This window comes from Hypomesus transpacificus, chromosome 18 (genome assembly GCF_021917145.1).
Source record: "Hypomesus transpacificus isolate Combined female chromosome 18, fHypTra1, whole genome shotgun sequence".
In the NCBI taxonomy this organism is placed as follows: domain Eukaryota; kingdom Metazoa; phylum Chordata; class Actinopteri; order Osmeriformes; family Osmeridae; genus Hypomesus; species Hypomesus transpacificus.
In genome coordinates this window covers 14,023,896-14,042,670 of record NC_061077.1, presented here as the reverse complement: position 1 = coordinate 14,042,670, position 18,775 = coordinate 14,023,896, and the positions used below count along the sequence as shown (strand labels likewise).

The window sequence follows — 18,775 nt, the reverse complement described above, 5'->3', positions numbered from 1 at the left end:
CCTACAGGTGGCCCAAACACAGGCTGAACTCCAAGACCTTGAGGAGCGCCTTAGGGTGCTGGAGTTGCGAAAGAGAGTGGTAAGTGTTTGGAGATCCCATAAACTATGGCTTACACACATTCAACGTTCACATTGGTGCTGACGATAAGTTCATGACTTCTAATTCCAGACGCTGTGATGAAGTGGAAGACGGGACTGGGAGAGAAAGCTGTGGAGCTCATAGATGAAACACTCAAACACCCCGGCAGCCCATTCAAAACAAGCCAGGTGAATGAATCATGATTGCAGCTTCCATATCCAATCTTTCACATGGCTATGACACATCTAGAATCACATAATATTTTTTTGATGATGTATATTATTTTAGATTTGTTTTATGACTTGTATAGCCCCTTTTCACACTTGCGATTATGTTAATAGAACAGGGTTGTCAGGGCCAACAGACAGGACTTGTAGCGGGGACTAGAAGAAGATTTTAATTCATTTTTTGCACTTTGTTTGTTTGGCACTTTTGTTTTGCAGTGTTTGTTTTGCAGTGTTTTTTCTTTGCAGTGTTTGTTTTGCAGTGGCACTTTTTATCACATATGTATATATTTTGGCCATTTTAGTTTTTATTTTAAATGTTACATGCATACTTTGTGCATTGTCATTTTAGCAGACGCTCTTATCCAGAGCAACTTACAGTAAGTACAGGGACATTCCCCGGAGGAAAGTAAGGTGAAGTGCCTTGCCCAAGGACACATCATTTGGCAACCTTCTGATTTAACAGCCATCTGACTCCCCTTTAGGATAGGTAGAACACATATTTAAGATTCCTATATGTTGAATGTATATACCTTCCTGCCAAAATAAATTCCTTGTCTGTGCAAACTTTCATGGCGATTAAAACACTTTCTGATTCTGAAATGCTGCCTCCTTTATGATTTAGCTTGAGTCAGGCTACACATCACACAAACATATTCCTCCTAACGTTGGCTATCTATTTTACCAAAACAAGTAGCCTTCTGGGCAAATGAGGTCTGCATATGAAATATAGGTTACGTTGCTAGGAGGTCGCAGTTACGGACTGGCAACGTCACAAAACAACGTTGCTAGGAGGTCGCGGTTACGGACTGGCAAAGTCGGAAAATAACGTTGCGACAACGTCGCGGTTACGGACTGGCAACGTCAGAAAATTACGTTGCTAGGAGGTTGCGGTTACGGACTGGCAACGTCGGAAAATAACGTTGCCACTAGGGATGTCACGAGAACCGATACTTACGATACCTTTCGATGCTAAAATAACAAAACACCGACAATGCCCATTTTTTTGAAGCACCGTAAGCGCCGATGCCAGATGTTAGCATCGGTGCTGCGCCTCTTCTGGAACTGATGGGGGCAGTATTCAAGAGTGAGATTAAGATTCCTATATGTTGAATGTATATACCTTCCTGCCAAAATAAATTCCTTGTCTGTGCAAACTTTCATGGCGATTAAAACACTTTCTGATTCTGAAATGCTGCCTCCTTTATGATTTAGCTTGAGTCAGGATTTGTTTAAAGAATTGGAGGTGAGCCGTTCCAGAAGAGCAGCACCGATGCTAACATCTGGCATCACACAAAATAAATCAATGTTCGTTGTGGTCGCGGCGAAGTTCTGAATACATCTAAAGAATGCACTTTTTCTGTTTTGACTCACTTGGTAACAGTGACTGCTGATCTTGGCAAAGGAGAAGTTATTACAAGTTTCATAAGCACTTGCTCCATACTGTTCCTCCAACGAGCAACTTAGCTTTTGTTCTGAGGTAAAGTTCGGTCATTCTGAAATCGTCTACTTTTCCCTGTGAAAGCAAGCTGTTTCACCTTTGGCCTCAGACAAAATCTGAATTTCCGCAATCTGAATTTGAATGTCAGAAATCTGAATTTCAGAAATCTGAATTTCAAGAATCTGAATTTCAAGAATCTAAATATCAAGAATCTGAATTCCTGCAATCTGAATTTTAGAAATGTGTATTTTTGGATCAAAATAATTCTGTTTTATTAAATTCGGCATACAAATAATTCTTATATTATATATTCAACAGCAAAATATTTAAGTTTTATGAAATTCGACACAAATATTTCAGATATTTCATATTCAAATTTAGATACTTTTGTCAGCTTTCTAGCTCCATAAATCCGTTGCTTTCCATCCTCCGACGGATGGTCTGGTGGCTTACGCCGAACAGCTCCGTTATGTCCTTTATTTTTAAACCATTTAATAAATAGTTTTCGATGGACTCGAACGGAATGTGGACGGTTGGTCGTCCCCTTCCCATTTGAGGCTCCACAGCATCCAGCCGTTCCAGGACTGAAGAGGTTTACTATGGCAACCTCATTAATGTGTACGTCTGTGACGGCAGAGTATGCAGCCAAGCTCTCTGTGACTTGTTCTACTCGGTCACAGGCATCAGACTCAGATATATTATTAGTTTCTACCAGCTCAGCTAATTCTATCAGTGTCTGCACAATTTGAGGGAGCGCCATGATCTGCGATGCGTCCTCTAAAGACCCGCCAATTCAATCAATTTCCCGGCACATTCGCCATGTAATGCAATGCGTATGTGCACACCGCCCCCTAGCGAAAAAGATGGGTAGCTCGATCAGCAGGGAGCTGAAGAAGAGCGGCTACTGACGTCACTCTGCTCCCCCGCTCAGAATGCATTTTCGTTTTCGAATTATGGGCAGTTCTTTGTAGCCTGACGTTGTCATACTCATAATTCTAGTCAGAATATGAGTCTGAGAACTCTCCGTTGGGCTTTGACTACAGGGCGTGTTTCAAACGAGCCTGGAAAACAAATGCCTCTTCGCTCAATTGGATAGATCTACAACCAATCAGAGCAACAGAGTATGTGACGTATGTTAAGCACCGCATAGTTGTTGTCAACAGAACTAAACTACAAGCAGCCTTGAAGTAGGCTATGCTTGAAGAATGAATACAAACGAGTTTTGCCGGTGTTGTAAAATTAATTTAAGGGTAGGGAGAGTACTTGTTCACACGGTCAACCTTTTTGAGCGAAACAATAAAGGGCAATGCATATACGAAGTTCTCCGTTTAGGATTACAACTCCATCGGGGCCAGCTGATAAATTAAACTTTTACCGAATCCCGTAGGAAGGACGGCAAAAACATATTTTCCATCGACAAATGCCTTGATTGCGTCTCTCTGTTCCTCTTTCAAAATTAATGCGCTGTCGATGTCTTCTAAAACAGACTCGATGGCAGAATCACAACATCCCAGATCTCCAGCGGTAGCCATGTTTGTTCAAAACGAATTCAACTTAAGCGCTCTTTTGTGACGTGGGTGATTACGTTACTGTTGATCATCTGTCCATCATCGTATAAAGCCCGCCCTGGCAATTTCATTGGTTCGCCCAGATTCTGGTTTTCTGTAGTTGGTCCCCAATACGAGACCCTCCAGACCCAATTTCCCGAACAAATTTATTTTGGGCGGGGAGAAGTTGGGCTGGCAGCCAGGCTAAGTTCTTTGCGGGCAGAACATGAAAATGAAAATGCAATATCCACTCTGTTTTCTTTTTGATTATGGCATAACATGGAGAAGGGTCCAAATGCAGTGCTCCCTCCTCAGGCCCCTCTAAACCGGAACTCTCTCCTCAGGCCCCTGAAGCCGGAACTCTCTCCTCAGGTCCCTTTTTTCATGTGTATCCGAGGTATTAGCGCCACCGCTGGTCGGAGGATACTGTGTAGGCTATATATATTAATAGGCTAACTTACATTGAACTTCGGTTTTAGCATAAGTCAATAGTGTTTAGCGGAAATTAGCTAGCATTGCGGCTAGCGTTACGTACAAGGTTCTAAATTAACACCCGCCGACCTGCCAAATGCGGGCTAAATTTCATTTTCATAATAAAAACTCGCTAGCCAGTTTGGCCGGTGATACATAAGGCATTTCATGAACGATACATAAGGCTATTTTCTCGGCATGGTTATTGTTAATTTATCCCCCTGCAGTAGCCTAGCACTAAGTTTCCCATGAACACTGTACCGTAATCCTAGCTACGTTATTGGAATATGGAATATGCGTGTAGTACTATTATTACACATCTTGATTGAGGTGGTCATTGATGAAGCAACATTTAACATAAATACAAGGATAGATATTGATTTCAGATTAAGAGAGTAGTGTTGTTTGTATTATCTACGTTAAAAAATGAATTATTTCAGAGCCGGCTCTTGTTGCCCTGGAAACAATAAACAACAACACGAGCCAGCTGTAGCTGCTGCAAATGAAATAATGTGATAATATGACCACTAGATGGCGCTAAACTGCCAAACCTATTTTCTATGCTTGCCAGGGGCAGAACAGTGATCATGTTCGTAATGTTAGCAATACGTAACGCTAGCCGCAATGCTAATTTCCGCTATGTTAAACAGTATTGACTTATGCTAAAACCGAAGTTCAATGTAAGTTAGCCTATTAATATAAATAGCCTACAGTATCCTCCGACCAGCGGTGGCGCTAATACCTCGGATACACATGAAAAAAGGGGCCTGAGGAGAGAGTTCCGGTTTAGAGGGGCCTGAGGAGGGAGCACTGCAATTGGACCCTATTGATAACATGTGCAGTCTTGAGGAAGAAAATGCAAATGCAAATAGGATGATTGATTACTAATTTTATTTATGAGTCAAATAATGCAGCCACATTCTTAAAATGAAAATGCATTTCTGGAAATGAATTTGAATTGTGGTCACGATTTTGCAGCCACGTTCTGAAAATGAAAATGCATTTCCAGAAATGCATTTGAATTTGAATTGTGGTCACGATTTTGCAGCCACGTTCTGAAAATGAAAATGCATTTCCAGAAATGCATTTGAATTTGAATTGTGGTCACGATTTTGCAGCCATGTTCTTAAAATGAAAATGCATTTCTGGAAATGCATTTTCATTTTCAAATTTTACATTTCAAATTGAATTTTGGTATCTATTTGCTGCGGCATATTTTGAAAATTAAATTTCAAATTACTTTTTCGTTTTCATTTTAATTAAGTGAAAGAATGAGCAGTCTTAAAGATGAAAATTAAAATGCAAATAGGATGATTGATTACTAATTTCATTTATGAGTCAAATAATGCAGCCACATTCTTAAAATGAAAATGCATTTCTTGAATTTTGGTCACGATTTGCTTCCATACATTATGGCCTTTAGAAAAATTGTCTTTTGCGGAGGTGGGGTCGTACATTATAGGTCCCTGTGGCGCGGCCAATTTATACTTCTGCGTTTTTTACGGACACGCACACAGGGAACGCCCTCTCCGTCAAGGAACTCCCTCTCTGTGCCCATTCCGAACCCCTTGGAGAGCTCTACGTGCACCTCCTGATTTTCCTATCCGTCCGTCATTTTACGGATACCCCTTGACTGTGATTGGTCCGTATTAAGAACCGCTTGTGTCAGGGGCGGGGCGGGGTTGCCATGACCAACAAGAGAACAGAATAATTTGACCGCCATTGTTGTACGTTTTTTCAATTCATATTTCAGCTAAACAGTGTAAATGTAAATCAGCATCTGAATTTAAATGTAACGACAAATGGGCAGTGTAGTTGCTGAAAATGTGCTTATTTTATTGATGAAACGGCTCATTTGTAAATTTGCTCTGACTTTTCGATAACCTAGCTAACATCGCAGTGCAGCGCCATCTACTGTTCTGGCGGCGAATTGCCTTTAGCACGCAGGGCGGTCGGAGTAGTATAAATTCAACCAATCCGTCCTATTCCGTGCGTGCGTCTGTCCGGAACGGAGTCGGAGAAGTATAATTCGACCTTTAAGCTTTTATCCTTAATGGCATTTTTACAGTACTACTTTTACTTGTATACTTTAAGTAGTTTTGAGTACTTTTATACTTTTACTTGAGTAAAAATCTTGAGTTGATACTTCAACTTCTACAAAAGTATTTTTAAACCCTAGTATCTATACTTCTACTTGAGTAATGAATGTGAATACTTTTGACACCTCTGTCTGGTCCTACCCTCTCCTCAGAACATTTTGGGCAGACATCTTTCATGCTTACTCTACAACGTTTGGTGTGGTCATCCCTCCAAACCCATTATGTGCCATTTTTGGCTTTACTGACGAAACTCGTTTTCTTAAGGGCAGGGCCCATGTTGTCATAGCTTTCACCTCTCTGCTTGTCTTTCAAGAAAGACACCATGTCTTTTCTTGAAACTGGAGAAAATCAGATATACTCTGAAAGGTTCCATACAGAGCCTTGAGAGAACCTGGACCTTTTTTTTGTCGTACTATGAGAGCATACAAAGGCCACTACAAGAGAAAGATCCCCTCCCCTCTCCCTTTTTTGTTACTTTTCTGATTTGTTTTTCAGCATTGTTGTATGTACTTGTATTGTAATACTATTTAATAATATTTTCTATATATATTTATGTATATTTATATATTTATGTACAGATATATTTATGTACATATATATATATATGTGTATGACGTTGTACAGCGAATGAACGTCAGAACTTTTCCAAACCAGAAGCCATGGGTGAATGGAGAAGTGTCTTCAGCACTCAAAGCCCGTACAGCAGCCTATCATTCTGGAGACCCATGTGAGTACAAAATAGCCCGATGTGAACTCAGAAAAACCATCAAGCTGGCAAAGAGACAGTACAGGGAGAAAGTGGAGTCTTATTACACAGGATCCAACACCAGAGACATGTGGAGTGGGTTGAAGACTATCACTGATTATAAAGGAAACAGCCATCAAGCAGAGGTCTCTGTTTCTCTTGCAGAAGAGCTGAACACCTTTTATGCTCGATTTGAGTCCCACACCAGGTCAGAGGTACTGCTGGAGCAAGACAGCTGCCCTCTCCAGGTATCTGTGACTGATGTGTGCAAGTCTTTCAGGAGAGTGAATGTGCATAAAGCTCCAGGACCTGACAACATCCCTGGCCGTGTTCTCAAGGCTTGTGCTCCTGAACTGGCAGAGGTGTTCAGTGACATCTTTAACCTCTCCCTGTCCCAGTCTGTCGTCCCCAATAGCTTCAAGAGGGCCACCATCATCCCAGTCCCTAAGAAACCATCAGTGAGCTGTCTCAATGATTACCGCCCTGTCGCACTCACCTCTGTTGTGATGAAATGCTTTGAGAGGTTAGTCAAAGACCGCATTACATCCTGCCTGTCACCTGCATTAGACCCACTCCAGTTTGCATATAGGCCGAACAGGTCTACAGAGGATGCTGTAGCTTTGGCCTTGAACACTGCTCTCTCTCACCTGGATCAGAACAACACGTACGTGCGGATGCTCTTCATCGACTTCAGCTCCGCCTTCAACACCATAGTACCATCCAGGCTCATCATGAAACTACAGGACCTGAACATCAGTCCCTCCATGTGCAGCTGGATATTGAACTTCCTGACAGACAGGCCACAGGCAGTACGGCTAGGTAACATCACCTCAACCAGTCTAACACTCAGCACTGGTGCCCCACAGGGTTGTGTGTTAAGTCCACTGTTGTACTCCCCGTTCACCTATGATTGTGCAACCACTAACAGCTCCAACACCATCACTAAGTTTGCTGATGACACCACCATTATCGGCTGCATCAAGAATGGTGATGAGTCTGCCTACAGAGCAGAGGTGGCAACAATGACATCTTGGTGTCAGGATAACAGCCTGCTGCTTAATGTAGCAAAAACCAAGGAGTTGATAGTGGACTGCAGGGAGAACATGCACCCATTCACATCGGGGGCACGGCTGTGGAGAGAGTCAAAAGTTTCAGATTTCTTGGAATCAATATCAGCGAGGATCTGAGCTGGACACACCATATCGGTGTGGTTACAAGGACAGCGAAACAGAGGCTCTTTTTTCTGCGGCGACTGCGGAAATTTGGCATGGACTGCACTGTACTGACCAATTTTTACCGCTGCACCATTGAGAGCATACTGACTGGTGGAATTACAACATGGTTTGGCAACAGCACTGCCCAGGACAGGAAGACACTACAAAGAGTGGTAAAATCGGCACAGCGTATTACAAGGACTGCATTGCCATCCATTCAGGACCTTTACAGCCAGCGCTGCAGGAGGAAGGCCAAGCGAATCATTTCTGACCCCAGTCATCCCTGCCACAGTCTTTTCTCCCTCCTGCCTTCTGGAAGGCGATACAAGAGCATAAGGTCCCGTACCAGCAGATACAGGAATAGTTTTTACCCACATGCCATCAGGATGCTGAACTGTCCTTGAAATATCTTTTTGCACTCCAATTTTTATTTTTATTTTTCAATTTTTCCTACCCTTTTTCTCCATTCTCAAGTATTTAATTTATTTATTCTCTAAATTGAACGGACATTGAGCACAAAGAATTTCATTACTGATTAATGCTGTTTATGAGTAAATTATAATAAACTTGAAACTTGATATATATATATATATATATTCTAAATTCTCTCTTACTGTATTTACTACTGCTGCATGGGGTAGGCTGGCTGGGGGTGGGTGGGTCTTATTGTGGATAGGGATATAACCACTAGATTTGTGATGTATAAATTGTATAATTAAAATTTTACATTACATTTAGCCAACACTCTTATCCAGAGCGACTTACAGTAAGTACAGGGACATTCCCCCCGAGGCAAGTAGGGTGAAGTGCCTCGCCCCAGGGACACAACGTAATTTTCCACGGCCGGGAATCGATCTGGCAACCTTCAGATTACTAGTCCGATTTCCTAACCGCTTAGCCATCTGACTCACAATTGTATTGCTTACCCCTAAAACACCAATAAAAAGTGTTAAACAGAACTACCTCAGAAGGATAAAAAACAGCCAGTATCATGAAAAGGTCAGCACAGTCTTATGACTCAAACTCCATTGAAACGGTTTGGGACTAACTGTGCAGAAGGATGAACTTTCCAAACAATATCAGATTTCCATTATGTCAAGAATGCCAGAAGTGTGTTTTGCAGGTATATCTGCAAAAGGTGGCAACTTTGATGGGAACAATTTCAGAATACAAAGTAATTTCCATGACCAGTTGGTTGTTTGTTCTTTGCTTTCCTTTTAGAGTACATGTAACATTAAATGGCACAAATTTAAATAAAAGCTGGAAATAAAAACTCGTTTTTTGTGTTTTTCTGGGCCCAACATGCCCAATTCCATGCTCAGACATATATTTACTGCAGCTTCACATTTAAAGTTGTGCCTGCACACTTGTTGGCCTTTCTCCATTATACAATTGTAAAATACAATGATTCTCAAATATTTATAAATTACAGTAACACACCTACTTTAAGTTTCTACAACTGCCCTGAGTCGACTGTAGTCAAGATAGGAATTGTATTGTTTCCTGGTCAAATATATAGACAGATTTAATATTATACTCATTTCCCCCTCTGTAGGTCAGCTAGAAATGGAAAGCAGCAGAAATAGCAGAAATTGATGCAAATAATGAGGAGGGAACTCCACAGACACCTGTCAAACTTGATTTCTTCTTTCTGGGAGGGTACTCTGTCAAACAGACCCAGAAGCAGTTTACCCAACCCTTACACACCACCCTAGCCATGACCGTAGATATTGTCGTAAATAATTATTCCAGTTCCCGTGTATAGTGAAAATAAATCAGAGTGTCGAAGTGAGGAAAATCCTAAGTCCGTACAAGTCAAAAATAAACTAAGTCCAAAGGTTGAAAATTATTCTAAGTGTTGACCCGTCAAAAATCAGGCTAAGTCCCAACGTTGAAAATTATTTTAAGTCCAAACCAGTCAAAAATCAGGTTAAGTCCCAACAGATGCACTGAAACTCAGAGTATTGATGCAAAGGTTTATTCCAACACAGGGTAAAAAAGGTATCCAAGTGAGTAAGCTCCCAAGAGCAGACTGGCAAGTTCTCTCAAAACGTCCTCTTACATACTGTATTTTCTGCCTATTATTTGTGTCATTTTTTGCTATTGGTACAACACTGTTGGTCACAGATACATTATGCATCCTCACATTATTGGTACCTTTCTGTTGATGACCATTTCTACGCTTCGTCACCCAATTAGCCCCTATACTAGGGTTTCTGATTACAGAAGTTGTGTCACGTTGGCATCTCTGTCCTTACATAAATCTGACCATGTCCAGGCTCGTGTTGGGTGCACACATATCTTAGACTTTCTTCTAGTTGGTATGGGATGCTTGTGCTTTACAAACATAGAAAACCCCTTGACACAGACCTAGGCCTGACCTGGGTGACAGTTTCAGACTTGGTTTGGAGGAGTTTTCCTGCAGCTTGGCCCTATGTGTACGTTCTAATTTACGGCTAGGCCTCTGCATTCCTTAGAGTGGTAATCCCCTATCTTCCTTTGCTAAAACCAACGTTTCACACCTCTATTGTTTTTACTCAGTCAGAGCTTAGCATCACATTTCCCATAATACAACTTAGAGTATAATATAAGGAATAATTGAGACATTCACTTTTCAATTAGATAGTTCCATAAATGTAACCCATCTCCATCATTTTCAGCAGGGTGACGTAATTTTCTTCATCAATATCCCACAACTTACTCGAGATCAGTGCCTCAAGGGAACCATATCCAGTAACACGAAACACATATGAAACTGGTCGACCTGAATAAGAAGGATTAGAAGTTGGCCAGCTGCCATGATAGTAAAAGCTAGTTAAAGTCTCCCAGATTTGCTGTAGCTCCTTCATTCCAGATATAAAAGGGATCTCAGGTTGGGAGATTTCAACTCCAAACTCTCTACAGTGGCACAGCCTGCTGATCCAATAACCACCTGTAGAATCAACTTTCTCCTTCAGAGCCTTATAGTGATCATAGATGCTTATAAGTGTGTGTGCTGTTCGACCTTTGGGTTTAAAAGATGCTACCTGTAGTTTGTTTAAACCTTTCTGCTCTGTCTATCTCTCTCTTGATTTAAAAGAAAACGGTAGCTGGTAGCTTGGTAGTGATGGTAACTTTGAGTGTGTCTGCGCAAGTTTGTGTGTGATCACTGCTTTGTTCCAGCAGACTATTCAGTGGGTCTAATCCCTGCTAGAAAAGCTGTACTGGGCTCAGACAGAGTCTTTGATGGTAGGGAGGAGGATTGGGTAGGGCATTAAGTACCGGTATTATTACCTGTGTGTCTGTGTCTGTGTGCATAGTGGAGACTCAGTGTACCTGTAGGGATGTGCTGCTGTGTGTATGTATGTGTGTGTGTGTGTGTGTGTGTGTGTGTGTGTGTGTGTGTGTATGTGTGTGTGTGTGTGTGTGTGTGTGTGTGTGTGCGCATCAATTGGAGAAGGCATTAAGTATCATTAGCTCAGACTCGTCATCACCTACACACTGCCAACCCCATATTAACCGATTTACTCACCAAGCCTGGCGCAGGATCAAAGAAACACACACATACACATGCACACATAGAGAAAGAGATGGATTTCACACCCAGTTAGGGTAAGTTAGCAATAGCTTACTACTAGAGCAATTAAAAATCTTATATTCACTTCTAGTTGTTAAATCAATAATGGAAAACTTTAAAATACAGATATGCACACATGTACACACACACACTCTGGGGCAGGGAGGGACACTTACGCCATGACCGGACAAAGCAATCTTTGTAGAGGGATGGAGAGTGAACTGGTGTGTACACACACATACCCACACACATTCCCATGGATTCCCAGGGATGGGACAGGGCAGAAGCGGAATCCGGGTCATGTGAGCCACACGGCATTCTCTTACCCAGTGGCACCAACCCACTCGGCTCATCACACACACACACGTCACACCCTGCACATTCCATACACACCCATGTCATCATGTGTCATACACATTGTATTCCCCAGACACACATCTGCTTTAAAACTGCCTCAATACTCTCTTCATTGCTTCGAGCATACGTTTATCCTTGGAGTATTATGTGCTGCTGGCTCACATCTACATAAACAAGCACAGACATTTACGGTCAAAATGGTGTTTAAAGACTTAAATACACACTCTAATTATAATTATATTAATACACACTAATACACTTATAACAGATATATGAGAGACACTCATAGACACTAATCTAAAAACCTTCATATACTGTACATATACACACACACAGTAACACAAATACTCATAAACCCTCCCACACAGATTGCGGGTTGTGATTTCTCTTTTCTAAGGGACAGGATATGCAGTAGCACACTATAGTCTTTGTGTCTACTTTGCCTTTCTTTCATCCTCTCTCTCCCTACCCCCCTTCCAGATCTCTCTCCCTTCCAGCTTCCTTTCTCTCCATCTCTCTCACTCTACCCTTCTCTTTCCCACTCTCTCTCTGTCTCTCTCGGTCTCCCTCTCCTCCTCTCCGGTGGGACTAGCCATTGTCACTATTGTCGCTCATCCACCCTTACCTAGCAGCTGTCCCTGAGTGTCGTTTAAAAAGACTCCCAGGTCGGTTTCAGGAAACCGCAAACCATCGGAGTACACACCCCCGCCCCTCAGAAATATCTTACTATTGGGGGTTGGAATGTTTGAAGCTTTTTTGTGCCTGTGTGTGTGTGTGTTGCCAAAGTGCAGTGGGGGAGTGGGGAAAAACAGGTCAGCTTGGGTCCATGTTGTCAGATTTAGGATCAAAATCAAGTCCAATGTATTTGTATAGCCCTGTTTGCAATGTCACAGTGCTTTAGATGTCCACAGATTAGACCAGATTTGGATGCATACATTTGGGGGCACAGAAATTAGATGGTTCCTTCATGGTCTCCAGGATCAATCTCTTATACTAGAGTTTAGAAGATGAAGAAATCTGCTGTCAGGGTATTTAAAGGGTTTAGCTTTCTCATCTCAGCTCAATTCAATTCACTTGGTTTTAATGGCGTGGATATTGAGATTGAACACATTACATGGATAAATGACAGCGAATTTCTCTCTTTCCTACTTTGTCTCTCTGTAATTACAGGTGTGTTTCTCTCTCTTAGCTCTGATCTCCATGGACAATTATCTGGCTCCGAGCCAGAAAACCTGCCATCCTCCCCAATCTCCCTCCCTGCCATTGACAACCTCTATGTTCCTGAGCTGAACGGTGTGCTCATTTAATAATTTCAGTGTGCGTTATTTACGCTGTAGGAGCTCCAGCTGGAGGAGACTAGGTGGCCATTGCTGTCAGAGTGGCTTTGGTTGTCAACGGGGTGATTGGGAAACGCTGAGAAGAAGGTGGGTGTCTTAAAGAGGAATGGACAGAGGGCGGGGGGAGAGAAGGAGTGGGGAAGAGGAGAGGGGCTGCTATAGCTGTTTGGAGCCAGGACGTTGATATTTGGGACTGATGGCTGATGTTAGACCCCCCCCCCCCCCCCCCATTTGAGAACACTCACTCTCTCTCACACACAGACACACAAACACAGACTCACAACAGGACACAAAAATCCATACGGTTCAGACAGCCTCTCTATCTCCACTTTCTTGCCTTGTTCTCTTTTTTTCTGGCCATGTCTTTCCTCCTTTCTTCCCTCCCTCCCTTACTCTTCCTTTCTCTCTCTCTTCCTCTCTCTCTACTTTTCCTTTCTTCCCCCCCCCCCCACGGTCCTTTCTCACATGTCAGATGTTTACAGTGGGATCTAGGTTACCCATGATAGGAATCGTTCCACCAACATAATGGGTAAATGACCACGCAGGCAAATCACTTTACACAGAGGTCTGATGTCCAGATGCTGTGTTTGTGTGTGTGAATTTGATTTTGCATGTTTTTTCATAAAAGCCGTCTTTGTATTCATTTGTCCTCACTTCTGTCGCTTTCCCCCTCTCTCTGTTTGCAATGGCACTAGAGGGTAGACCAAGCTGCCTATACCATATCTCCCTCTACAATCTGGGTGGTCTGGATGCCTACCCCCCCCCCTTTGGCTTTCCTCTATCTGGTAATACGCTACCTGTGGTTTCCTCCCCCTGGCCAATTTACCGTGAGGTTAAAGCCACGCTAACCACTACCACACACAACTAATCACTGCAGGCACACACACACAGAGTAAGCCTAGACATATAACATACATACCCATATACTTAAAATAATTCAGCCCAGTAACATACAGCACACAGAGGATTGTGTGCTGTAACAGACATAGACGCACACAGAGGATTTTGCTGACTGACAGCTCTCCACACCTCTTCACAAAGAGGCCCGTTTTCTATCCTCCCGTCAAGTCCTTTCTAACATAAATAAGGAAGGGTTCCCATCACTCGTCCCTCATTTCCCCCCAAAATACTATACAGATTGCCCACACACTTTGTAGTCATGAAAAAAAGCCACAATATAATTATTTTAAAAATTCAAAAGAAGAACTCGATTATGTTAGACTAGCTAGAGCAAGAGATGCTTATAATGTTAGAAACCATCCATAGGGCAGAAAAGCCAGCTGCAAGGCTAATGTAATGCATCTTGGTTTTTTTAAGAGGGGAGCTGTCTTGCACAGGTAGGAATTAAACAGGATACGACAAGAGCTACAGGCTGTGTTCTCTGTTTAAGCACACACACATCAATACACACATACACACACATACCCTTGGGCTCCATCTTTTCTCTCTTATCTGATATCAAAGCGAAGGTCTTTTCAAAGCCTTTTGTGGGCCAGCTCATTTCATGTGTTGCCTACGGAAACGATTATTGTCATAAATCTCAGCAGAGTATTTTGTGAGGAGTCGCTCTGAGCGCCTCCTGTCAAGTGGATCCTGAGTGGAATTCTATGGTGTCAAGGTGTGCATTCTGTATAAAAAAAAATCTAAAGCTCTGAAAGTAAACCTTCATTCATATTGTCAGTAGCAGAAATGACAAAATAAGGACCCTGAAATTCTTTATTTAGAGGTTCAGAAAGAGAGACAAACTTACAATCAGAATTGGAATGAGAATCAGCAGCTGATTTGGCCAGTCAGTGTGCCAATGTGTTGGAGTTGGACAGTCAGTAAGCTCTGAGTTTATCTATGATCCTCGAGTATCTATGAGTGTGTCACTTTCTAGACAACTGAATATTGAAATTCTGGGTCCTTTTTCAGTCTGTTTATTTATTTGTAATCATTTCTCCCAGTGACAGTAACATCAACATTTTTTGGTTAGATTGCAAATTATGGCTACCTATATTTTATATTTTATTTTCTATTCCCCTTACTATTAGCTAGACCCCCCCCCTTGGTATTAGCTAGACTTTGCTCCTTTTGTATAATTAATCCACATATTTAAGTTTCAATATTCTTACATGTTTAATGTATGCACTTCCCTGCCAAAGTAAATTCCTTGTTTGTGCAAACATTCATGGCGAATAAAATCCCTTCTGATTCTGATTCTATTTAATGGTTTATACTGGGGTGAAACCCTGCTCTTTATGTGCATGTGTGTCTGCGCGTGCCAATGTGTGTGTGTGCTTGTGAGTGTGTGTGCCCCATAAAGTTTGTCACTGTAGCATTCAGGGAGGGCTCTATCAGACAATCTATACTTCATCCTGATTTACCCTGTGTGTGTGTGTTGTGTGAATGTGTGTGTGTGTAAGCGGTTGGTCCTACTGTTTGTTTACTTAACAGAGGGATGTTTCTAAATCAGGCTTCACTCACTTGGCTTCACTGTTGGAAATGAGGAAGTGAACAATTACTCCTGTTTGTGTGTGTGTGTGCGTATTTGTGTGTATTTGAATGCATGGGAGTGTGTTTTTAAGAGAATGTTGCTGTCAGTGGAGATATCTAAGTCAGGCATTGTCACCACATTCACCTGCTAATCGTTTAATGGTTTAATCTGGAACCTAAAAGATACACAAGGTGTATTCCTGGTGCAACACACATACCATCGTGGCCATAGGTTTTGGCAATGACAAAGCTTGTGTTTTGCTTAGTTTGCTGGTTAAGTATGGAGGAAAATGTTTTCTCATGTTTCTATAGAATACTGGAATACAATAAGGCGCATTTCATATTTTTGTAAGCTTTTTGGGGGCGAAATTGTTCAATAAATGCAAATAGTCCCCTCTTTTACAGCAGTCAATCTGCTCCTAAAATCCAATCAGAATGATAGTGTTTTCACCTGGCTAGAACTAGTTCACACTTTCCCCTGTGCTGATGATATGACTTACTGAAATTATGTTAGCAGTCATTTTAACACAAAATGTATGTCGTTCCCAATACTTTTAGCCACGGCTGTACACTGAGCTGTCACCACTCACCACTGTGTATCTGTGTTTGTCTCTGAATGTGTGAACACTGTCAGTGTTCCCACACAGTGTGAATTTCACAGTGTCTTCTCACCCTCCCAGCTCCTGGAGAAGGGACTAAGCAGGAATGAGGGGACAGTGTTTCATCGACTTTCAAATGTGTTTCAGGTTTGATTTGAAACCAGAAGTTTCCGTTTTGGCCCTCTCAGGGTCCAGTTACAGCAAAAGAGGTATCCGTGGGACAGCGATCACAGTGTGTGTGTTTGTGTCTGTGTATGTATAAGAGAAAGAGAGAAAGAGAGAGAGGTGTATTGCTATGGTATTTACTGTGTGTACATGCTTTGGAGGGTAAATGTCACAACAAGCATTCCACAAAAGAAGGGGTAGGTGTGATACTGAGACAAAGATCTGTGTCTGTTTGATAAGAGGGAATAACTCTTGATATCAGAATCCATGAAATCAACAACAACAACAAACATACTTTATATGTTTGAATATCCTGCACGCAAGCTACTGTACAGATTCCCGGTCTATTTCACGCCTTCGCTACAATTGGCCTGATGTTGTGCTTGGTGCACCCCTAGTGGCCAAACTCCACACAGCAGCTTGTCCTGAAGCCACAATGTTAACCCAGGCCAGTTAACTGTACTGCTTAGCATGTCTGGCTCTCCATCTCTGCACTGAAATTGGACAGAGCTGGCTGTTTTGATTGTCATGGGTAAACAAAATCCAGTGTTTGTTCTGCATGTGCTGAAGTTCAGATGAAGCAGTGAACATTTTTGGTTATCTTTATGTCATGTTTCAAATGATATATTTACATGACATTGATGTGATATTGATGTCACTGATATGATATCTACATTTGGCAATAGTGGGTTAATACTCAGCCATGCTGTGTATCAGTGGAATCGACAGTGTTTTGAACTCTGAAGCTCTGGCATGCACATGCACATAGATGAATGTACAGGTAATTCACATACACAGAAAAACACACACACACACACACACACACACACACACACACACACTGACACACTCACCAGAGCTCATTAAGTACATAATTTTCTGTGTCAAACCTAACAATTAGACAGTGTGCGCATTTGCACTGTTCTGTTTATAATGGTCCTTGAAGGACAAATAAAGATGTAATTAATTTAAACTGAACTACAAGTGAGCGCGAGAGTTTAAAGATGTGTTGTGACTGCAGTAGAAGTGTATACTTACAGGTAGGTGGTCAGTGGGCTCAGGGTGGAGGGAACAGCAGATAGTCCCATCTCAGAGCAGTCCACCAGTACAAAGATGTCATCCTCCTCGCACTGGCATGCAGAGGGGCACAGTCCCACCCCTGCTCTGGTTGAGGGCCGCTCCTTCCCCCGGCTGTAACCCCCCATCATTCGGCTGGACCCCCACACACCCCCAGTGGTGTAAAGGATGAGGAAGATGGGCAACATGGTATCTGTCTGTCTGTCTGTCTGTCTATCTGTGTTTAAAAAGACACCAGCTTCTGGTCCTAGTCTCCCTCTTTTCCACTTTTCTTCCTCACCCGCTCTGTCTGTCTCAGTCTATTTCACTTTTATCTGTACCTGTCAGTTGTTCACACTCTCTCAAGCCTCATACCTATATTTCTAAACTCTCTCTCTCTCTTTCTCCCCCAGTCCAGTTACTAATGACTTGCCACGGGTTAGCTTGTTGTAAATTCCTCCTCGCTGTTTTCTCTCTTTCCTCTCCCTTTCCACCCAGTGTGCCTCCTTCTCTTGTCTCCGGCTCTCTCTCTTTCTCTCTCTCAGTTTTTCACACACACACACACGAACACACATACACAAACTTCCTTCCTCCCTCTCTCCCTCTTTACCTATGGTAGAGGGAGTGCATGAGCCCAGAACGGGTGGTTTTCATTGGTCCCCCATTTAGGGATGGGCTAGAGCATCCCAGATAGTGGGAGGGGTATACAAAAGTCTCTCTCTCTTTCCATCTTTATGTTTTGCTCTGCATCTCTCTTTCTGTCTCTCCTCTCTTTATCTTGCCCAGTCAGTTTTTTTCTCTTTCCTTCCTTTGTCTCTCTCTCTCTTGTTCTCTCCCAGCCCAAATGTCAACTCCCTGTCTTTCAGGATAGAGAGAGAGATACAGAGGGAAGAAAGGAGGAAAGAAGTCACAGTCAAGTGGGGTGAGCCAGACTCTCCAGGGCTTGGACTTTATGAATGAACTTGCATGGAGAGTTGAGAAATAGAGCAATAGGAAAACAAGAAAGAAAATGAAAATTGCTTGAGAGGGGGAAAAGAGGGTGTGAAGGGACAGACAAGTGTGTGACAAAGTAGTGACAGAACAGGGGGGAACCTGAGAAGGACATTAGAGCAGTGGGTACGTGAGTGTGATTGAGTGTGTGTTTGTTTGTGAAGAGTGTGTGTGCGTGTGCACAAATGTGTATGTCTCTGTGGATGTGTGTGTGCTTGTGTGTGTAGAGGGAAAAGTTGCAGTGACACTATAACACCTTCTGCTCCACCAAAACCAAAAGCCAGTTTTCAGTTTACTCAAGTTTCTAGAGAGCATGACCACACACACGCAAACTGAGTGACCAGACCACAGTTATCACCTATGTCACATTATAAACACAAACACTGCTGTCCTGAGAGAGAGGTGCAGATAAGTTGAGGA

General features: G+C 42.4%; 1 protein-coding gene across 1 annotated transcript in view; it reads right to left on the bottom strand.

Moving 5' to 3' along the window:
• LOC124480674 (leucine-rich repeat-containing G-protein coupled receptor 6) overlaps positions 1 to 17,898 on the bottom strand; it is a 167,642-nt gene extending 149,744 nt beyond the window's left edge. Inside the window, exon 1 of the mRNA XM_047040210.1 lies at positions 17,348 to 17,898. Within this exon, the coding sequence (XP_046896166.1) occupies positions 17,348 to 17,574 (227 nt within the window). The 5' untranslated portion in view covers positions 17,575 to 17,898. The remainder of the gene's footprint in view (positions 1 to 17,347) is intronic.
• Positions 17,899 to 18,775: the final 877 nt, after the last annotated feature.